At 40.9% G+C, this 19,213-nt stretch overlaps 1 protein-coding gene across 1 annotated transcript in view; it reads right to left on the bottom strand.

The window, feature by feature from the left end:
- The window catches only part of CBLB (Cbl proto-oncogene B), a 59,958-nt gene extending 42,264 nt beyond the window's left edge, over window positions 1–17,694 (bottom strand). Inside the window, exons 1-3 of the mRNA XM_081908401.1 lie at window positions 16,987–17,694; window positions 16,210–16,384; window positions 7,147–7,397 (exon numbers count right to left, since the gene is read on the bottom strand). Of these exons, the coding sequence (XP_081764527.1) occupies window positions 7,147–7,397; window positions 16,210–16,377 (419 nt within the window). The 5' untranslated portion in view covers window positions 16,378–16,384; window positions 16,987–17,694. The remainder of the gene's footprint in view (window positions 1–7,146; window positions 7,398–16,209; window positions 16,385–16,986) is intronic.
- Window positions 17,695–19,213: the final 1,519 nt, after the last annotated feature.

Genomic DNA, 19,213 nt, shown 5'->3' with positions numbered 1-19,213 from the left:
ATGTCAAATTGTAATTGGCCAGTACTGAGCCACTCACCTTCTTCTCAAATAATCACAGGAAATAAGACAGGAAATCTATTATCAATAGACTGCAACTTGTTTAACTGTGGGCATTAGTCATACAAGGAAATAATCAGACACAGGTCTACATGCTGCAAAAGTATTTTGCTTGATTGTTAAATGATGTGCTACCTGAGACTGCCTACCAACTTTAAATATTCATACACAACAAATATTCCACTTTTTGCAAATCATGATAAAAGCTGTGAATAAGGCACTTGCTTTATTTCCATTTCACTAATCTTCATATAAACGTCTTCTTCTTCAATTCCAAAGCGAACATGTCAAAAACAAAATTTCCCAAGCACTACGTTTGTTTGGGAGGAATATCTATATATCCCATTTACCAAGAGTATCTATGTATTCACAGTGCCAGAGCCAACACAGCTTACTAAGCAGTTCCCAACATCTTGATTTCCTGACTATTATGAAAATGGTTCAGATACGAGTCTTCAAACTCACAAGGCAGCGTCTACTGTTGAAAGGGCAAACTATACCAGAACTCAAGTGAAAGATGTGTAAGATGCAATATGCTACCAATAATTTAAGTCAGTATGACCATTTTTCTTCTGAAAGCTGCAGTTCATTATATTCCCTAACACTCTTTCCTCAGATTCAAAAGCCCACAAATAGCATGTATAAATGAGTTACATCAGATGCTTAAGATGGAAGAAATAACGACTAGAGAAAAAGCTACAAGAAATGTATGCAGGTAATTAGAAATTCCACTGCAGTAGGAATCCCATGTCCAACCACAAATTATATGTCTATGAAAAAATATTCTGTGGGCCTGCAGAATGCTCACACTCTTCATTTGTTCAAAACGCTGCTACTGCTGAATTTGCATTTTGCTAAGCCATTCCTGCCTATCATTTACCTGCAGTGGAGTTGCTTCCAACAGCGTCACTTTTCCAGCTTAAGATTTCAGAAACCTGTATAGGCTTGATACACTTATCTTCACACTACAGGTCTATACTGCTAAGACCCAAATACATTCCACTAATTTGTTCTAGGCAAGGTTTTTCGGTTTATTATTTTATTGTTATTTTAAATATATCTATCTTTAAAGAACCCACTGAATTCAAGGGACTTACCTGGGAATATGTCCTACTGCACTAAATGAGAGTTTCTTCTGAGACATGCACGTAATTGGGCTGCTATGCTATCAAAGGGAACAAAATGTTCAGATCTCTACATGCAATGAAAGGCCAATTCTATACAGTGGTACCTCAGGTTACATACGCTTCAGGTTACATACGCTTCAGGTTACACACTCCACTAAGCCAGAAATAGTGCTTCAGGTTAAGAACTTTGCTTCAGGATAAGAACAGAAATTGTGCTCCGGCGGCACGGCAGCAGCAGGAGGCCCCATTAGCTAAAGTGGTGCTTCAGGGTAAGTACAGTTTCAGGTTAAGAACGGACCTCCGGAACGAATTAAGTACTTAACCCGAGGTACCACTGTACACACATTGGCAAATTCCTCAATAATGTTTTAAATTGGACCAGGATCCAAAGAGCCCTACACTTGTATGGAAGCACTTGTGTGTACCTATGGGATAACTGCCAGTTTTCCTTTCCAGCTGCAGCTCCTCACAACTTGACGAATATAATTCACAGTGTGCATGTGGAACATCACACACAGCACATTTCCAGCCTTTTGTGTTCAACAGAAACCTAAACAAAAAGCTATAGGATAGACCATTTTGCTGAGTTTCCCTACAGAAGAGAAACTAAAAAAAATCCCCCATACAGATGCAACAGCAGGTTTATATCTAATGGGAGTGGGGGTTGGTTGCCTTGCTTATGCTTATCTTATTAGTATCTCGGCATATAGTATCAGGGAGAAAAATCTAAGCACAAGCTGCTTGACAGTGGAATGGTGATGGACTCTCCTTTAAGCAGAAGTTGGATGGCCATCTGTCATGTGTGCTTGAGTTGAGATTCCTGCAATGCAGGGGGTTGGACTAGATGACCCTTGGGGTCTCTTCTAACTCTACAATTCTACAATGCTAACCATAAAAGGAATACATACATTCCATACAGATACAGTACAGAAAGTGGGGTGGGGTGAGCAGGGACAGAAAAAAGAAAATCATTAAGTTCTTAGCAGTAAGACTGACTTAATGTATTTAATTTATGCTGCCTATCTTTAAGGTTCTCCCAATCCAAATGTTATCAACAGCTCTGAAACATAAAAGCAACACTCATTTATTAAGTTTAATTGAAGATTGGATACATTTTGATTAGCTTAAGGGGTTTTAGAGGAAGCACTGTTGGTGGTTATTTGCACTGCAGACCTTAAAGCATTTACTGTTCTAATCACTGAGAGAAGGAACTAGACCTAGTGATTTTATTCATAAACGGCACCAGCTCATTGCTTCTGCACTGCAAAAACAGTAGTTAACTGGTAATCTTAATAGCTAACTTGGAGGGGAAAGGGTTTAACTCCACAAGCACATTATTATTTATTGCTCTTATCATAGAACAATGATTAGGCAGGTTGTAACATAACCAGATTACACACTATTTGGCATCAGAAGGATCACTGCTTGCAAACAATCTGGTGCTTTTAAAAAGGAAAAATATAGTTTGGGCTACATGAACAACAGGGATAATGCAAACATTTACTGTATAGGTGACGACCTCTCATCTGGATACCAACTGAGTCAACAACAAACTATATCACTAAATGTCTCTGATCAGCACTGATTTTATTATGAAGCTCCGAAAGCCATTACTGTTCATAATTCACAGAGTATTAATTAATAGGATTAAAAGTAAAAGATCAATACCATCAGGATGATGCTTCCTTTTCATATTTCAAATAAAATCTGTGTCTACTCTAATGTTAAGGCAGCATGCAAACAGCTTCTCTGGGACAAGGATGGAGAAATGTGATCCTTCAGATGTGACAACTGATCATGCTGCCTAGATCCCCAAAACTGGAGGGCCACAAGTCCCCTGTCCTGGATTAACACACACTCAGGAAATTTTGACAAAATGATGACACCAAAATACATAATAAAAACAAAAGCAAACCAACAACACCCCCAACATGATCTGAGAAACATATACTAGGAAGAATCCGAGCCACTGCGCATTGCATCAGCCACAGTCTTTTAACACTTCTCAAAGGCACATCCAGAACACACTGCAATAGTAACATCTGGAAATGGCCAAGGCATGCAACATTATGACCAGATCTGTCTTCTCCGAGAAAGGGTGTAGCTGTAGTGGGCACAATAGCCAAAGCAGAACAAAAGCACTCCTGGCTACAGCATTCACCTGGGCATCCAGAGGCACAGCCAAACTGCAAACCTGATCCTCTACAGGGAATGCCACTCCATCCAGAACAGTATGTACTCCCAAACCAGATCAACTTGTCTACTGGCCATAAATACCTCTCTCTTGTCTGAATTGAGCTTCCACCTGTTAGCCATCTACAGTCCATCACGGCATCCAGGCAATGGTTAAAAGGTTCTATAATCACCTGTGTGTTCCTTCATTGCTGTTTTAGTCCTCTTCCTAAGCATTTCATTAAATAACCAAGGAACAGAGTGCAATACAATGAGCAGGGGCACTTGGGAGTGATCCTATCAACCAATCCAGGTCATCTTCCCATTCCACAGATCAACCAGGGATTTTGTGGGATTGTCAGCTGAATTGGCTGGCCTCCATGTTTTCAGATAAGAATCATTTCCTATTCTCTCTTTTATCAAACTCTTTAACAGCAACTAAATATGCTTAAATTAGCAATTTTAAGAAGTACATTTTAACATTAGAATGCACATAAAACACTCAGGCAATAACTTCATCACTGCAGTATGCCTGGACTTAAGGAAGTTTTGATTTGTTTTTGTCATAGACTGCCAGAATATATTTCTGAAAAAGACAGCAATGTGCCACTTCAAAGTACTTCCTCTTTAAAAAAAAAAATTCTACCAGGCTTTCATATTTCTAATTAAGACATTCTGTTCTGAAAAACTGTTCAAATAAGCAACATTAAGTTACAACTAAACACAGCTTAGGGATATTTATTCACCAGTTTGAGCTCTCCTTTGCCATGAATTGTAAAGTTCACAAAGGATTTGCCATACCTATTTTTTAAAAACATTACCCTGTTCGCTTTAACAGGGAAATGATTTGTGTGACAACAGGAAGTAAACTGAGAATCACTGGCCAAGTTCAGACATAACACGCCAACCACAGTTTGTTACATGAATATAAATGGAGGACCTCATGCTTCTAGTTATGTATGTCAGTGGTCCAGTTCAGATGCAAGAACCTAGCACAAGCCTCAAATAAATGTGTCTTCCCCTCCCCCTTTGTATGCAAGGGACAAAAATCAAAGCTTTCACTAACAGTAACAAACTGTAGTTTCTTGCTGTTTTCAAGTGGCAAATAGTAATTTATTCAACCAATTTTATTAATAAGCTAATAAGCTAGGAAACTTCAAAACCCCTCCTACTGAACACAAATAAGGGGGAGCAAGCTTGCCTGAGCATGTGCCAGCTCACCCATGGTATGTTGTTACATCTGAACTGAGTCACTAACATTGAGTAAGAAGAGGTCCTTCATCATGAAGAAGACAGTGTTCATCTACCCTCTCTCAAAGAAACTGAAGACCCAGAGCAGTATACTACTCACTTATGTTTCCACTGCTTCTTGGTTTTCGTAGTTGCTCTCTAATATGGAGGCAGAAGTGGGACTTGCAAATAAATATACACAGTGTTCCCTTTCAGTGTTCATGCCGGGCAATCACTTCCTCTTTCAAGATACAGGCCACTTCCCAATTGCATGCGTTTGGCATGCATATGAACTCTTTGGCACACTGTTTTTGCCATGAAAAGGAAGCAGGATAGAATAGGGTGGGCTTAAGCGCATCCCACTGATGCGCACGGTGCCTCGGAATGCAACCCCCAAACAAATGGGTAGTTGCCTGTACTCCATTTCGTTCGTCCTCTTTCTTGATTTTCCACCCCCACTCCAGCAAGACACTGAGCATCCTTAGATTTCATTAGGTTGGGTTGCGGTGGCAGCAGAACTTAGGGTTGTTGTTCTTTCTACATCTGTAAATGTCCAGGTTCACTGAGAATGCTTATTGCCTGCCTCTTGTTGTTTCCCAAAGCTGGATTTATAAGAAGTACAATCCAATGCAAGTTTAGCGAGAAGTAAGTCTGGATTCAATGGGATTTATTCCCTACTAAGTATGTTTCGGATAGCAACCTACATCATCTATTTCCATTTGAATTTTACTTGACATCACTCAATGATGCATACATTCAAATGCAACACCACATGGTGCTAGCCACAGTTATTATAGAAAAACTTCCCCACTCTTAAACCTGTGTTTTGAAGTGACGTTTTCCCCTGCATCTGACATTACATGGGATCTACAAACCGTGTAAGGATTTTATAAAGAAAGGGGGGGAGGAGGAATGTCTCTGTCAAATGCAAAGTAGCATGACTAACTTGATATTTGCAGCTTGGCCTATTAAAGTCAACAACAGAACCACACTTTGAGAATGAAAGAGTATCATAAGCACTACTATTTTACTATGTTCTTTAACACACACTCAAAGGTTCACAAATGCTCCATTACACATAAACTCTTTATGGGTGCATTTGTTTTAAGTCAGAAATGAAGAACACCCTTTCCATAGTTTAAAAAACTTTGAGACATTAATTTCCATTTGAATTTTCCACCCATGCTTAACATCCATGTCCCTTCACTCTTGCATGATTCCTTCCCAAAGCAACATTCTTAATTATTATATTCTTTCCTGCTACTTTCTCAAGCACATACAAAACTTAACTTGCTCAGAAAATAATTTCACTCAAATCAATATATGAAGTAGCTTTTCTTGCCACTAGGATTCAAGACTAAAATACCTAGTATTAATGCCTAGTCTTTTAAATAAATGTTAAGCTCCATGACACAACTTTGGCGGGATCTCTACAGGCCACAAAGGACATGAAAGATGAACAAATAAAATCAGAAATAAAAAAATGCCCAATAAGTACTTTTAACTGTGTGTGTTTGCAACAGTGATAGATTTTTTGGTGTACCATGAACACTGTAGAATTGCTCCTGCCCTGGAGTGGGATAAACTAAGAAACCTTAGCTTCCTGTTACTTTCAAAACCAGGAATCATGTTTTTTTCACTAACTATCCATGATAGCAATCCCTAAGCCTTGGTTGTTACTGGCTTGCCAATTATACAACAAACCATAATTTCTGGTTCAGATATAATGGGAAGCTAAGGCTTCCTGGTTTTCTACAACAGAGAAAGAATGCTGGGGCTATGTATCTCAATATGCTGCTTGTTCACAAGAAACCATGATAAGCCAGAATGATTGGCTTATTATTAAGTATGATCATTGTCACCAACACCTTACTTCATGAAACCAGGAAAACAAGTGTCACATTAATATTTTGGAAGTGCTGACAAATCCAGCACCAAACTCACATTGGCCACAAAGCATCTCCAAAACTATTTTAGATAAATACTGAATGGAACTACCTCCATTCCACTTTCAAATTTCTAAATAAATAAGCAGGGTCACCAACATGGTTCCCAAAGGGAGACATGCACCCAAGAGTCCTTCCTGGTATGCTCAAGGTCCTTCTCCGCACTGAAATTAGACTTGAATATGCTTTCTATTGAAACCAATAGAATAGGGTGCAGTGTGCACTTGATTGCAGAGTGTGTTTGAACCCATAGCTGTTTCTCCAGTTTGCATATATTCCCATAGGCCCAAAAATATTGGTAACCCTGCTGTTAGTGTAAGGCGTCATGAAAGCAAACCTCCAACTCTGGCACTCTAAAGAGGCTATATTCCTATACAATATGAACTGTACATAAAAAGTAAGACTTCATAAGAAAACAGTTGCATCAGAAGTTCACTTAAAAGTTATGAATACTATACAAATTTTAAAAATGCAATAGTTACTAGTTGACCGTCAGGTCACTGTTTTCAGAAAATAAACATTATGTCCTTTAAGTATCCAAATACTGCTGAAATATACAAATTAAGTTGTGCTAGAATTGGCCATGACCAATTACCCAAACAAAGTTTTCTTACCTGTCCTGTGATTGTTCTTCATACATCCTCTCTTTCCCCTCTTTAAAAAGTCTTATAGCCCGTTTTGATTTTTTCATGAGACTGTCAATATAGATTTTAAAATATTCATTTTCACTGAGCTGTGCAAGTTTCTGGTTGTCATCATACTTGCTCAATATAAGTCGCAAGTGTTGATAGGTATCTGGTAAAATGTCAAGTATATAAGGTGGGCTGTTTTTCAACTGAAGTTTGGGGTTCTGACACAGTCTCACCTAGAACCAAAAACAATTTCACGTGAATGATAAATTATCTAAATGGATAAAACTTTATTGTATATCAAAGACAGCATATGGAAGCATATATTTAAGCCAACACATTGTATATTGTCCCAAGCAATCCTAGCTTTGCTGATGAAACAAAAACCATTTGGTCAGGAATGCGCTGCAGACATTTGTAGCATTGAAGAACACAAGATACCTAATTTCAAACGTAGAGGAAAACAACAGCTTTCACACTCCCTCCTCCCACCTCTTCTTTCATTCCTGCAAGGAAACCCAATCTCGATTTGAAAACTAAGAATACTACTTGATGTCCAAACTTGGGGGGTCGAAAACATGGTTTGATCCTGGTTCAGATGTCACATGGAAATATGGCTAGTTCAAAATCAAGAACAAATGCTTTCTATTTCCTGGTGGACATGAAAGAAGAAGAAGAAGAGAAGAAGAGTTTGGATTTGATATCCCGCCTTTCACTCCCTTTAAGGAGTCTCAAAGCGGCTAACATTCTCCTTTCCCTTCCTCCCCCACAACAAACACTCTGTGAGGTGAGTGGGGCTGAGAGACTTCAGAGAAGTGTGACTGGCCCAAGGTCACCCAGCAGCTGCATGTGGAGGAGCGGGGAAGCGAACCCGGTTCCCCAGATTACGAGACTACCGCTCTGAACCACTACACCATACTGGCTCCATTACATACTGAAAGAAAAGAAGAGGAGTGCATGTGAACCCAATGCCCACTGCAGCTTATTCTTATACTGGGAAACGATTTCCTGTTACCTCTGAACTGATTCAAGTTGTCAAAGTGAATGGAGTTGACAAGATGAAACATTCAAATAAGACTGAAAAATATAAATCCCAAGCAACAATTGGAAGCAGTGTCCAAGACCAATGAGTTGCATATCAAGTGAAGTAACAGAACTACAGAACACATAACTGATGCCAGGTTAATGACATTAAAATTTAGGAGGAAAATTTAGCAGTCTTTTAACATTGTTTTCACTACCAGTGTGACTAAGTATATTTATGAGGCAATAGCTGATGCTGTCACACTATGAAGGAAAGGAGCTACCATTCACGGAATGAGAGTTGTACTCATACAAGTTCAATGCTGGATGCTATCCATTGCTTACATAAACTTCAATAAAGATTTTAGCAATATAAACATGTGAAAAGCTATCAACAGCATAATGCATAAATAGAAAACTACTGAAATCAAAACTGAATCAAGACTTAAGATGAAAGGGGGAATATATATAAAACACCACTGTTAATTCTACATCCTATGACAGGCATAGGCAAACTCTGGCCGTCCAGATGTTTGGGACTACAATTCCCATCATCCCTAGCTAACAGGACCAGTGGTCAGGGATGATGGGAATTGTAGTCCCAAACATCTGGAGGGCCAGAGATTACCTATGCCTGTCCTATGAGGATGGTCCAACACGACAAATATATGCATTAACATATATGTGTTAACAATAAGCAAGAAGTCATCAGCTATTGCAATAAAAAACTGACCCATTCAACTGTAGCTTAGTTACCAATTACAAAACATGCTCCAAACTGAGGAAACATTAATTCTGATAGTAAGTGTTCATTAACTTTTACTGGTTGGATTTTTCTTTTCTAGTAAGTACCTAGTGCTTTAAGTAATATGCAATTAAACAACAACATGCATGCAACAAGTGATACATATTTTCCTGACTACAACAAAATTATGCAGGAAATAAATATTTGGCCAGTTAAAATGTTAGCAAGGGTCAAATATCTGGTTCTGTGAAATTACAATATTGAGCTTTTGAGGGAGAAGAACCACAATATTTGAAGCTGCAAGCACCTGCTTCAGACATTATGAGGATTGAGAGTGCCTGACCAGGCTTCTATGAGATCTTTGTCCCAGGCCAGTGTGGTGTAGTGGTTAGAGTGGGGAACCAAGGTGCAAATCCCCACAGAGCCACAAAGCCCACTGGGTACCCTTGAGCCACTCACAATATCTCTAAGCCTAACTTACCTCACAATGTTAAATGGAGCTGGAGGGGAGTGCATGTGCCACCTTATACTAATAATAATAGGACCTCTGAAGCATTCTACCTTAAACCATTCTTCCAAAGGGCTAACTCCATCCCAAACTGAAAATGCTAAGTCATTGCTGGAAAAAATGTAAACGACTGAAGCACTTACTTCATCTACTAACAAAATACTGAGCAGCAACCCAGTCATAGATAATACACTCTCAGAGCTCCATTTCTAACTTTTAAGTGTGAAATTTGAACACACAACTCCTCCAGCTACTCTTCTTTAAATATTCTATAGTGTCCACAGTGGAAACATAGTCTCCTACTGGAATTAGCAGCAGCAACAATATCTGAGCATGGTGGGATTGGATATTTTACATCAAACCCTAGTCAAATCATTGGTCTATCCAATTTAGAAACTGAGATATGAAAACTAGGAGCTAAATGGCACCTTAAACCTAGGTTATGGGCTCAACAACAGAATGTCTAGGTGCACTTTTTTATAACAAGAATACAAAGCTGAAAATGAATGAACTGCAGCTAAAATCTTATGTTCATTTTTCACATGGTCTAGTCCTCATCTGAAGACTTCAAAAAACAAAGCCATGCTTCACCTGCCTGCCCCACTAATATTCTTAAGAGGCTGGAAGTGGGGAGGCAGAAAAGGGTCCTCCTTTCCTTCCACTCTGCAGACGAGCCCTGGATTCTCCCTACACTCCCTTTCCTTCATATAAATATATCTTTTTGGCACCAAAATGAACACATATTAAAGGCCTCTACAACTGATGGCAGAGACACCCACCTTGAGTGTTCAGTTCGCAAACCTAAGATTTAAGGGTCCTCCAATGATCCCACTCCAAAATTTGTGAGAGTGTGAGGTAGATAACTGGCTATTGTATTTCAAATTAAAAGCACATCATACATTAAAAGTACATTAAACAAGACAACTTAAACCTAAACAAAACATGTTGGGTTTAAAAGAAAAGAAAGTTTTTAGGTCCCCAATCCATGCACGTTTTACTTGGAGGAAGCCCCGCTGAACTTGGTTGGGATTTACTTCCAAGTAACAGTGGCAATCTTAGGCGCAGTACTACACCCTGAACTCAGAAACTGGTCGCATTTATGAAATTCCCGGTTGCAAAACAATGGGAGTTTCAAATGTTGGGTTTATCTAGTAATATCTAGATAGCTTTTCAGTCTTTCAGTCAGGGGGTATTCTGAACCCTACCTGGAAAGGCCAGGGATAGAACCAGGAATTCTGTGTGCAAAGCAGTTGCTCTACCACTGAGCTGTAGCCATCCCCTATTCTTACACTGTGTGTTAGCTTTCTTTTATTGTCATCCAGCCTGGAGGCCAGATGTCAAGCAGAAATGCAAGATATAAATATTTTAAATAAACAAGCAAAACATCCAAGTGGCTTTTCAAACTGTAATTAGCTTCTCCTATGAAGTGTATAACAGGGACGCGGGTGGCGCTGTGGGTAAAACCTCAGTGCCTAGGACTTGCCGATTGTCAGGTCAGCGGTTCGAATCCCCGCGGTGGGGTGCGCTCCCGTTGCTCGGTCCCAGCGCCTGCCAACCTAGTGGTTCGAAAGCACCCCCAGGTGCAAGTAGATAAATAGGGACCGCTTACTAGCGGGAAGGTAAACGGCGTTTCCGTGTGCTGCGCTGGCTCGCGAGATGCAGCTTGTCACGCTGGCCACGTGACCCGGAAGTGTCTTCGGACAGCGCTGGCCCCCGGCCTCTTAAGTGAGATGGGCGTGCAACCCCAGAGTCGGACACGACTGGCCCGTACGGGCAGGGGTACCTTTACCTTTACGAAGTGTATGCAATTTGTTTATTTCACTTTATACAGTTCTACATTTGCCATCCATATAGATTTATATTGTCTGACATGTAGAACGTAGCACTGGACACAAACTTACTGAATCCAATCAAATTCAGGCAGCACAATCAAAATGCCTATTACCTTCTGCTTACATAAAAAGGTACTGAAATGAACAATAATTTGTGTAGCTTCCAAGAGTTCCAAACACTACCTCCAAAGTTGTCTAGGGATGTTTATCTCCACCACTATCACCACCAAAAAATAGCATTAACATCTTAAGCGATTGTGCTACCATCTCTTAGGACACAGGATATCACACCATTCCTGGAAGGAATTATTAATGGCTTGTTTTAACAGACTTTTATTGCATATCTCTTATTATGAAACTTTTTAATATGGAGCTATGGACAATAATCTGTCATTTTTGTTATGAAACAGAAAAATTGCATAGTGACTATTTAGATATTTAAAAGATAAACCATCATTTTAATTTGTATGGTGAATTTTTGTAGAATATACAACAAACTTGTGCTTATCTATGAGATCATCTGGACGATAAATAACAGGCTTTTAAATACAGCTCCAAACCAGAGAAGCCTTTGGCACTATGTGACTGAAAATGACCCATGGCAAGCCTTACCCTCATGTGCCACACACATGGGAAGGAGTTTAAAAGCTTCCACTTTCAGTTCAGTAAAATTTGATGTGCCCGTTACCTAAGGTAGTGGTGGTGGAGGGGGGGAGTAGCTTAATCTAACTATATTTGGAGCAAACATGATTCTTTTTCTTAACTAAGCATTGGTAGAATAAACCAAATTTCCCCAAATTTGGCATAAAGGCTTAATTCGCAACACATGCTATGTGAAACTACAGCTTACCATTACCAGGACCACACAAACATGTGGATTCCTAGAGAGAAACTTGCAGCCACAGCTACTTTATTCCTCCCTGCACTGAGCCTTTGGCTGATTAACATTCTATGCTATTTTAAATGTGTTTGGGGGGGTTCATTTGTTTTATTATATATTTTGTGTTTTCATTTTGTATTTTTACATTGGAATCTCCCGGGGAAGGGCAGTCTACAAATTTAATGAAGAATAAAAAAAAGATGCAGGTTAATATGCTTAAACTCTTTCCCCACTAAGCACATGCTATAGCTAGGAGAAAGCTTAAACACAAGCCTGGGTTTGGAAAACCCACTAAACCAAACACTTACTAAGCTCAATGTGCCAACAAAAAGTCCTGGAGATGACCAAAGCGGCTGTGAATTCCTATTTGGGAGCCCATGCATTTATGTGACCCCAGGAAGCCACAGTTCTGTTTACCATATTGTGCAAACCAAGCTAATGATCTTACTCAAAACAAACTTTCAAAGGGGGGGGGGCATAATAAGGGATACCATGGCTTATTCTTATATGGCTGAGTGTTACAATTGTACTTGGGCCAGTTAGACTCTAATCACAAAAACAACCTCATCATATTGAGCAGTCTCTGGTATTTTCCTCCACAGAATTCTGTTGCAAGAACTGCATTGCAGGATCAAATCATAAGCTGCATTTAATTTTGGAAATGCTTTTACAATCTAGTATTTATTTTAACTATGAAAAAACATCCCTTTGCCATCTGCTAACACAAAAGATGGCTGAATAGTGTTTGTTCAAATGCATCCTCTCCACTACAAGTACCAAATACTCAACTCTAGATACAAATAACAGGATTCTAACATCATGACATCATCCTGTCTGGTATACTTTAATTTAATCTGGAGATAAAATGTGATTAACTGACAAAAGCTTAAATGGGATACATTAAGATCCAACTGAGGACACTTAACCAATGGAAGAGGGGGGTGGGGGAAGGTATAGCATCTAGACTTCCTAAAGCCTTCTGTAAAACAGACCCTATACTCTCATGGGCAAAAACATTGGTTTGGGCCCTAAAATAAGTTAAATTAAAGAAGTCAATTTGTGACAATTGCCTTGTCACTGCTGGCAGGGGAGTCCTCTGGAAAAGACAGAGGGATGAGGAAACTTTTCTTTCATGAACTTCCATAACTTAAAGGGATACAAGCCATTGTAGCAAGGCTTTTAAAAATCAAGCAGTAATGATGTAAACAATGAGATCTTTCACAGTTTGCATAGTAACTGAAACAAGAAAACAACATTAGAAAGCTTTCTGAGATTTAGACCTAATACCACTTAGAGAAAAAATCTCAGGTTACATCCCTACATCTGATGAATACTGCTAATAATTTTACATTCCAAGTGTTAAAGTACTGAATGCCATTTATAAGGCATTATAGAAGTTATGTCCAAATTAAACCTTACATAGACAATTTAACAATACATTAATTTTTAGACCTGAATAACAGTATCTTTTTGCCATTCAGAACACACCTGCTAAAGTCTATACCCACAAGGCAACTTCCTGTTCTCCTAGATTACAGCTACAGCACACAGACACAAGTACTGTAACTAAATCTGGGCTCACTTACAGCTGTATGGATAGGGCCACTGTAATGAACTACAGTACTGCATTTAGCCATTCTATGAACTGATACTATGTTAATACTAGTCATTCATACTACTTTTGAAGTGTCAGCAAATCAGTGCTTAGGATGGGGCAACAGTTGCTGCTTCAGAGAAACACCTTAAGTATGATGTTACTATAACCAAATATGCAAGTATAATTCAGTAAATTAATCAGTCTACTTCACCACTAACTGTACATATATCCCAGACAACTGCGATTGTTTCCATCATACGTTTGCTTAGCTATTTAAATAGGAGGCTTGCTATTTAAAGTTATAAACCTAAAAAAAACCTTACTCGGACATCAGTCCCATTGAAATCAGATAAATATGGTTAGCAAGATTGGCAAGATAAAGTTTTGAGGAAGTGACAGTGCTAGATATAGAAACAATGCACAAGGGATAAATGAACCTAGGTTCACAAGGGGCAACTAAACAAAATCCTCATTTTCCTCCAGGAAGGCTTTTGGGAAGTAACATGAATGTAAAAAAAAGGAAATGTTAAAAATGAAATCTTAATTTAGTAGAAACATGTTAAAAGCAAAAAGATATCTGCATCTTTAAACTGAATACATTAAAAAACCTGACCCATGGAACTTAAACAGCACAATAAGGAATGTCTATATTATCATGGCCTCAATGTATATCACAAAACAAAGATCCACAGAGTCTGTAGAGATGTCTGCTTTGTGTTATGGACTGAGCAGCCCAACTCTAACCATTTTTTACTCAAGTTCTACTGAATCCAGCTGGAGCTACTCTGGAAAGCATGGCCACAGATCAATGGTAGAGCACATGTTTGTTATGCAGAATATTTCAGATATGATCCCTGACATTTCTAGTTAGAAGGATTATATAGCAAATGAAGTGAAAGACTCCACCTGAAAAATGCCTAGAGAGCTACTGCAGACAGGACTGGACTAAATTGACAAATAGTATGAACTGTTCTAAGGTAGACGTGAACTGGTATAAGATGTTAGTCTCAAGTAATGTCCATAGCACTGCAGCCTAAGCAATGCAGTTTTCTCAGTTCTCATGTTATGGATTTTGTACTGTATCAAGCAGGCACAAAAGTGTAACTCCAGAAAGAAAAGAGGGTTGATGATCAACTTGCATAGCATAAATTATGGAAAATCTATAGGATATCTAAACTGAGACTAAAGTAACTTGCCCTAATCAGATAGGTAGATAAGGTATTACAGGCACACACTTTAGCCTGAATTACTGCCAGTTTTAGCAGTAGTAGTAACCTTTAAAGTTGTTCTGAAATCTCTAGGCTGGCAACACATACAATCAGAACTTGAGTTCCTAAGAAGTTTATTTCTAGACTTCAACACCAGGAATCAAATGTGCGACTTTTATGCAATACATTAGTCTTGAATTCCAAGTTAAGGCTTGATAATAATTGTAAAAGGCCTAAGAATCAGTTGTGGCTATTTAAGCATCTTCATGGAGACATTTACTGCTTGACAAATGAAAGTTCTATTGCTCTCTCAATAAACGTTCACTTCAAAGTTGTAAGAATTCCACCTAGTTATATGCAATAATATTCGTTACCTATATAGAAACTTCATATATTCATTGTAGGTGAAATACCAGCCATAAAGCCATGAGTAAAGACTATTCTTTTGTTTTAAGAATTTAATGCCAACTGATGTTGCTTGTTCAGTTGTGAAGGATTAAAAAGAAAGCCATCAATCATCCTCATAGCCAATGCTGCACACTTAATTAAATATCTGTCCTGTTGCCATATTTTTCTGCAGTGAGAAAAGGGATGCTGCATACAACTTAGTAGAAGTTGCAATGACTAAACGTGCTAACTATTCTACAGCAATATTTAACAAAATAAGTGATTCCGATTCAAATAAAGGTTAACAGATAATTTTTGAGTTGTACACCATGCCTCCATGGTAAACAGCTCTCCAATAACTATTCAAGAAATCACATCATACATTTTAAGGAACCATTAAAATTGAAAGCCAAGGCCATTAAGTTTTGTTCATTCCTACGAGAGAAAGCAGGGGTTTTTTTATTCCCCTAAACTGCAAATTGAACTGCATGCATATGATTAACGTAAGAGTGCTTCACAACTTGATTACCTTAACTGAAGTTTCATTTTCAAGAAGATATTGTAACAACATGCTCCAGTGGGGAACCAAAGAACATTTGGTTCATAGGAAACAAGCTGCTTATTCACAACCCTACAAATCTCTACTATTTAAAGAACTGTGCTTATCAAAAGGTACATTTAAAACAAATGGATTTTCCCCTCATCTGTATTAAGGAGAAAATATGAGCCAAGGTTAAATGGGGATCTGCCATAAATATGAAAACACTCACTCTTTCCAAACAAGGAGACAAACTGATCTGACCATACATGTACACATATAAATAGTCTTGACTATTTTCTGGTACAAGGACTCAACTGACAGACTCACCACTTTATCCATTAATTTCCAAGTTTTTTCTACAGTCCTGCGATCAGCAGCTGCTTGCTTGGGGGGGCCAACTGCATCCTGAATAGCATCAATGAAGCCCAGAATACGCCCTTTGCGGGGGTTTCCTCCTCGGCCACCTGGGTTCCGGCCGTTGAGGGAATTGGCCATCTGGGATCTTAATGTTGTAAGAAAAAGAAGAGTAATGTATAATATCATGAAATCTCCTCACCCAAATTGACACCCACACCCCACCTTCAGCTAGCTAATCACCAAAGGGCAAACACACAGTGTAGTGAAAGACCAGGTTAACTTTTGACTATAAGCCCCCCTCCCATCACCCACCCATGGTAACTTTTAGTCAGAAGGAAATGATCTTTGATGGATCACGTCATACACAGTCACTGAGGGTACCTTAGCACAACTTATGGAAATATACTGCCTTAACAATCTTACAAAAAAAACAACAACCCCACACCACCGATTTTACCCATCAACTTCCTTAATACCTTCAAAATTTAAAGTCACTGGTGAACAGTGATAAACACTCTCCTCCGTTTTTTAAGTTCATGCTTTGTCTCCCTCCTACATGCTCTCACAGATATATGATTGTCCACACATGGTTTGCAAGGGCCACACAAAACCCAATACCTAACCAAGGCACTGGTGGTGGTTGTTTTCAAGTGGCAAGTTCCCAAACACCAAGTCTGGGTGGGGTGGGGATTTAAAACAAATAAATACAATAAAATCTCTTATGCCAGCTACATTCAATATACCTACAAGTTAGCAACCTGGAACGATATTTGTAGATATGTATTCTTAAAATGTGGTTTTTAAGAGGGGGAAAGAGGTGGGGGGAAAGGAAAATCCAAAGGAAAACGTTGCTAGTTTTTGTAGATCCCAACTCTCTCCAAGGTCAGTTTCAAGCAGCAGCAAAGTCCCCCCTCACGGGGAATGTCGGAGGGGTCGGGGGTGAAGAAAGAGACCCCCAAAAAGCAGCCCCTGACGAGTCTCTCTGGCCCCCTCACTTTGTTCCCTCTCTTCGCGGAGCCTCCCGTCCTCCTTCAGGCACACGCCATCCCTCGGCGCAGCCCGCCGTATTAAATCCCAGCAGTTTTCCTGGTTCCGGTTGCTCGTCGGGCGCTTTCTGTCCCTCGCAGCAACAGCAGCGGCCGCCGCCGCCGCCACACGGCACTCTCCCTTCCTCGAAGCCTCGTCCCCCGCCCGGAGCCTCAGGGGCGAGGACTGCAGCAGCACAGCCAACAAAGAGGACGGGACGCCGCTCCCCACCACAGTCTGTGCCGTCGCTGGGGCTCCTCGGGGAAACATGGGGGGCTAATCCGTCCCGGCGGGCCCGTCGTCGTCGTCGCCAGCGCCGCCGTCTCCTCAGCAGCAGCAGCAGCAGCCCCGCTGCCCTCGCTCATCGCTCTGCCCCGGTGAGGGGCGTGCGGGGGCGGCGCTCGAGGGGCCGGACCGGGCGGCGCTAGGACCCGCCCGCAGCCGAGCCCTCCTCGGGAAGAGGCGAGCGAGTGGGCAAAGAGCTCGTGCAGCCGGCGGCACCGCGCCTGCGTACTGAGGGGAGGGGGGGCGCCTCTGTCTCTCTCTAACGGTGCTAAGGTTCAATTCCCTTGACATTACCCAATCAAAGGTGAGCGCGCGACTGCTGATGGGGGGTGGGGGGAGGAAGGAGTCAGGAGGAGGAAAGAAAAGCCCAAGCTGACAACTTAGTAAGGCTCCCCACACACACACACCCCGCCCAACTTTAAGAATTCTGGGGGCGGGGGAGGAGGGGGGCAGTTTGTTGGTCCTCCAGTTCCTGACTGATAAGGATATAGGCCAATAAGCGGACGGAGAAGGACTTCCGGCGCTGAGGGGGGGATTTCCCCCCCTTCCCTCCTCCTCCTCCCCCGACTGTGATTCATGAATCGGGCCGAGAGAGCCAAAGGAACTTCGTCTCCGGAAAGTATACGGGGGGTCTGTGGGAGTGAGGAAAGCAGGTGAAAGAGGACCGAGGAGGCCGGCGAGGGGCGGTATGATAGAGACAAGGAAATGTATCCGGTTTCGGAGGCAAGGGAGGCTCATGGGAATAGGAATAGTCACCGCCTCGGGGGGAGTCTGGATACGGAGTGTTACGTAAGGAGCTCTGCGTGTTTCTTTGCTCCGAAGTAAGCTCCCCACCCCGGATTCAGTAGCGTGTTACCAGGCCTACCCCACCCTGGCGATCGTACTGGTTCAGGTCCCGCGCGCAGTTTAATCCTAAACACATTTGCTCAGAGTTGACTTGACGCTCTTGCCAGGCACACTCAGCCTGCGGGGCTTCGCTTCGCATTAGGATTGCGGAGCACGAAAACCGCAGTAAAGTAACTCGACCTCGGGCGCCTTTACTCAGAGGTAAGTGCCGCTGAGGTCAAGTGGGCTTGCTTCCCGAGCAAAACCTGAACGTCAGTTTTAAACATTTCCTTTCCTCCCATCTGTTCCAGGCGACATCAGGCTGCCATCCTGTCGACATGCCCTGGGGAGTAAAACCCAAACGAACTCTCAGCAGTGCCTACTTCTGAGGAAAAAGAATTGCACAACCTTGTTTGCCGCCGAAATCACCCTAGGTCTGCCTGTCACTCAATGGCTGAGGTCACCTGTGCATCGACTTGGAAGTAAGCCCCACTAAATTCAGCAGGGCAACTTTGGAAGTGTGCACTGCACAAGTTTCACTGCTCTCCATAGAACAGCATGCGTGGTTTTTTCCAATGTCTCTTGTTACTTGATCTCGCCCACCAAAGTTAATAGTGTGTGAATTCAAAAAGGGCACTTTGAAGCAATGCGTTTTACTCACAACAACCCAGAGTTAGAACAAAGTGCCAAAAGGGTCATTATGGAAGGGGAAAATGTTTTCATTTAAAACATAATCTGTGATATTAAAGAATTCACCATAACAAGTAATCTGTTTACTGTGAGATACAGTTGATACTATAGATGTTGACCATTAGATGTCAGAGTGCCATTTTCACAT

The sequence above is a fragment of the Podarcis melisellensis genome (assembly GCF_964234715.1).
Source record: "Podarcis melisellensis genome assembly, chromosome: 4".
In the NCBI taxonomy this organism is placed as follows: domain Eukaryota; kingdom Metazoa; phylum Chordata; class Lepidosauria; order Squamata; family Lacertidae; genus Podarcis; species Podarcis melisellensis.
This window is presented reverse-complemented; position numbering and strand designations above follow the sequence as displayed.